At 31.7% G+C, this 3,510-nt stretch overlaps 1 protein-coding gene across 1 annotated transcript; it reads left to right on the top strand.

Annotated features, from left to right (window-relative positions):
- The first annotated feature begins 1,512 nt into the window (after positions 1-1,512).
- On the top strand, positions 1,513-2,784 carry LOC129617879 (piggyBac transposable element-derived protein 4-like). The gene has a single exon (XM_055532915.1). It carries the CDS (start codon positions 1,513-1,515, stop codon positions 2,782-2,784), a length of 1,272 nt encoding a protein of 423 aa, XP_055388890.1.
- Positions 2,785-3,510: the final 726 nt, after the last annotated feature.

The raw sequence follows: 3,510 nt of genomic DNA, 5'->3' as shown, positions 1-3,510 counted from the left end.
TCTATCTCTTCTAGTTTAGCCAGAAAACGCGTTTAAAGTTTTGCAAAAGATTTTTTTAAATATCTCCAAAAATATTTTTGCTACAGCCTATTATCATATATTGGCGGAATCTGTGGACTCCCAGTGATCACAAAAAACACTTAAAATCGCTCTATCTCTTCTAGTTTAGCCAGAAAACGCGTTTAAAGTTTTGCAAAAGATTTTTTTAAATATCTCCAAAAATATTTTTGCTACAGCCTATTATCATATATTGGCGGAATCTGTGGACTCCCAGTGATCACAAAAAACACTTAAAATCGCTCTATCTCTTCTAGTTTAGCCAGAAAAACGGGTGTAAAGTTTTGCAAAAGATTTTTTTAAATATCTCCAAAAATATTTTTGCTACAGCCTATTATTATATATTGGCGGAATCTGTGAACTCCCAGTGATCACAAAAAACACTTAAAATCGCTCTATCTCTTCTAGTTTAGCCAGAAAACGCGTTTAAAGTTTTGCAAAAGATTTTTTTAAATATCTCCAAAAATATTTTTGCTACAGCCTATTATCATATATTGGCGGAATCTGTGGACTCCCAGTGATCACAAAAAACACTTAAAATCGCTCTATCTCATCTAGTTTAGCCAGAAAACGCGTTTAAAGTTTTGCAAAAGATTTTTTTAAATATCTCCAAAAATATTTTTGCTACAGCCTATTATCATATATTGGCGGAATCTGTGGACTCCCAGTGATCACAAAAAAAACTTAAAATCGCTCTATCTCTTCTAGTTTAGCCAGAAAACGCGTGTAAAGTTTTGCAAAAGATTTTTTAAATATCTCCAAAAATATTTTTGCTACAGCCTATTATCATATATTGGCGGAATCTGTGGACTCCCAGTGATCACAAAAAACACTTAAAATCGCTCTATCTCTTCTAGTTTAGCCAGAAAACGCGTTTAAAGTTTTGCAAAAGATTTTTTTAAATATCTCCCAAAATATTTTTGCTACAGCCTATTATCATATATTGGCGGAATCTGTGAACTACCAGTGATCACAAAAAACACTTAAAATCGCTCTATCTCTTCTAGTTTAGCCAGAAAACACGTTTAAAGTTTTGCAAAAGATTTTTTTAACCCTCCTTTGTACCTTGTGTAGAAACCTACACAAAAAGTTTTTTATTTATAAATTTTGCGGCAACTATTGTCACCAAAATCAAGAAACTTCATGACTTTGTTAGTTTCTCTATTAAATACCAGAAACACATAATTTTAAAGACTTTAAGGTAGATGTCACTGCTTAATTTAAAAATATCTCTTTTTGTCCCATGTGTGTAGATTTCTACACATATGAGATTTTTGGTTATTTGATGTCATATTGTTTGTATTTATAAACATAACGGGATTCAATGTCATTTTCTAAACCTATAGAAGCTCACTCAATAACATTATTTCAGTATATTATTATTTCAATAATAGTTTTTGTGAATTTTTCATTCTTTTCAATAAAATCTAAGTTTTGTAACTTATTTTCCAAAAAATGTCGAGTTTGAGGTTTCTTTGTGACGAAGAAATAGAAGATGTTTTTGGAGAGAGCAGCGGTGATAACGATAGCAATTTTGGTTATGATAATACTGAATTAGTTTTAAATGAAGACGAAGATTTAGACTACTTATTATCAGATGATACTGATAGATCTGATAGCGATGAAAACCAAAGTCAGAATGAAGAATATGAAGAAAATAATAACGAAATCGCTGATCCATTATTCATTTCAAAAGATGGTCGAATATGGAATTCTGAACCTACTTCAAATCAGTCTGGGCGAATAAGATCTGAAAATATTATTACTCTTCCACCAGGTGTTACCAGATATGCTAAATCTCGAATAGATACGCCAAAAGATGCGTTTCTGCTTTACTTTCCTAAACAAATTGAAAAAATTATAATTGAAAATTCAAATGCATTTGGTCAAGCAAAATATGGACTTCAACATATAGAAATTGATTCAAATTTGCTTTACGCATATATTGGAGTTTTAATTTTAGCTGGCGTATATCGATCAAATAATGAAACAACCGATGAATTATTTGATGAAGATAATGGTCGACCAATATTCAGGGCTATAATGCCACAAAAAACATTTCGTTATTTGAATAGCATCATTCGTTTTGACAACACAATGAGTAGAAGACAACAAAGTTCATCTGATAAGTTTGAACCAATTCGAGATTTGTTTGAAAAATGGAACAACTTGTTGCCAAATTTTTACAATCCATATGAGTCTGTTACTGTAGATGAACAATTATTAGGATTTAGAGGAAAATGTCCATTCCGTCAATATATGCCATCTAAACCAGCAAAATATGGTCTAAAATTTTGGATGTTAGTGTGCTCTAAAACGTACTACGTATGGAGAATTCAACCTTACCTTGGAAAACCGATTGGTGCTCTTACATCTGAGCGAAATCAAGGGCAGCGTGTAGTGTTAGATTTAGTTGATGGCTTGAAAGGACATAACGTTACAATCGATAATTTTTTTTCGTCACATGAACTTGGCCAAATACTTTTTGCGAAAGGGCTAACAATGGTTGGCACAATGAGAAAAAATAAAAGAAGTATCCCTCCAAAACTTTTGGAGTGTCGAAAACTACCGTTATATACATCAACATTTGCATTCACAGAAAATACGGTTTTGGTTTCCTACGTGGGAAGAAAAAATAAATGTACAATTTTACAAAGTACCTTCCATGACTCTAATGATGTTGGATGTGGACCTAAAAAATTGCCTGCTATTATTGATTATTTATAACAAAACCAAGGGAGGTGTAGATATAGTAGACAAAATGGTTTCATGTTACAGTTGTAAACGTCAAACAAGAAGATGGCCTATGGTAGTTTTTTCAAATATAATAGACATATCAGCACTAAATTCATATATAGTTTACAACGAAATTAATCCAAATTGGCAACAAGCACAAAAAAACACAAAAAGAAGAAATTTCCTTCGTGAGTTGGGGATTTCACTTGCAAAACCATATATGTTAAATAGAACTGGAAACCCTAAATCGCAATCGTCATTATCACTGCTTCAAAATATAACAGAACAGGATTCTGATTTTGAAAACGAAGCCCCAGCTTCAAAACGCCTAAAAACCATTCCAGAACAGCTCAAAGGAAGAGGTAGATGCCACATTTGCTACGAAGAAGATTCAAAGAAAAAAAATTACGTACATGAGACAATCTGCTGTTGTTGCAAAAAACCATGTTGTAAAGCGGAGCACAATAGATATGTTTGCACAAAATGTTTTTCAAATAAATTAATTTAATATATTTTCACCTTTTTCTACATTTTGATTTGAATAAAGTATAAAAAAAATAATAGATATTTCATATGTGTAGAAATCTACACATGAAGTATAAAAACGTAGTTTTTTTTTAAGAACAAAGGAGGGTTAAATATCTCCATAAATATTTTTGCTACAGCCTATTATCATATATTGGCGGAATCTGTGGACTCCCAGTGATCACAAAAAAC

This window comes from Condylostylus longicornis, unplaced genomic scaffold (genome assembly GCF_029603195.1).
Source record: "Condylostylus longicornis isolate FDR11 unplaced genomic scaffold, ASM2960319v2 ptg000677l, whole genome shotgun sequence".
NCBI classification, from domain to species: domain Eukaryota; kingdom Metazoa; phylum Arthropoda; class Insecta; order Diptera; family Dolichopodidae; genus Condylostylus; species Condylostylus longicornis.
Note: the sequence above shows the minus strand (reverse complement) of the source record. Positions and strands in the feature narration are given on the sequence as shown.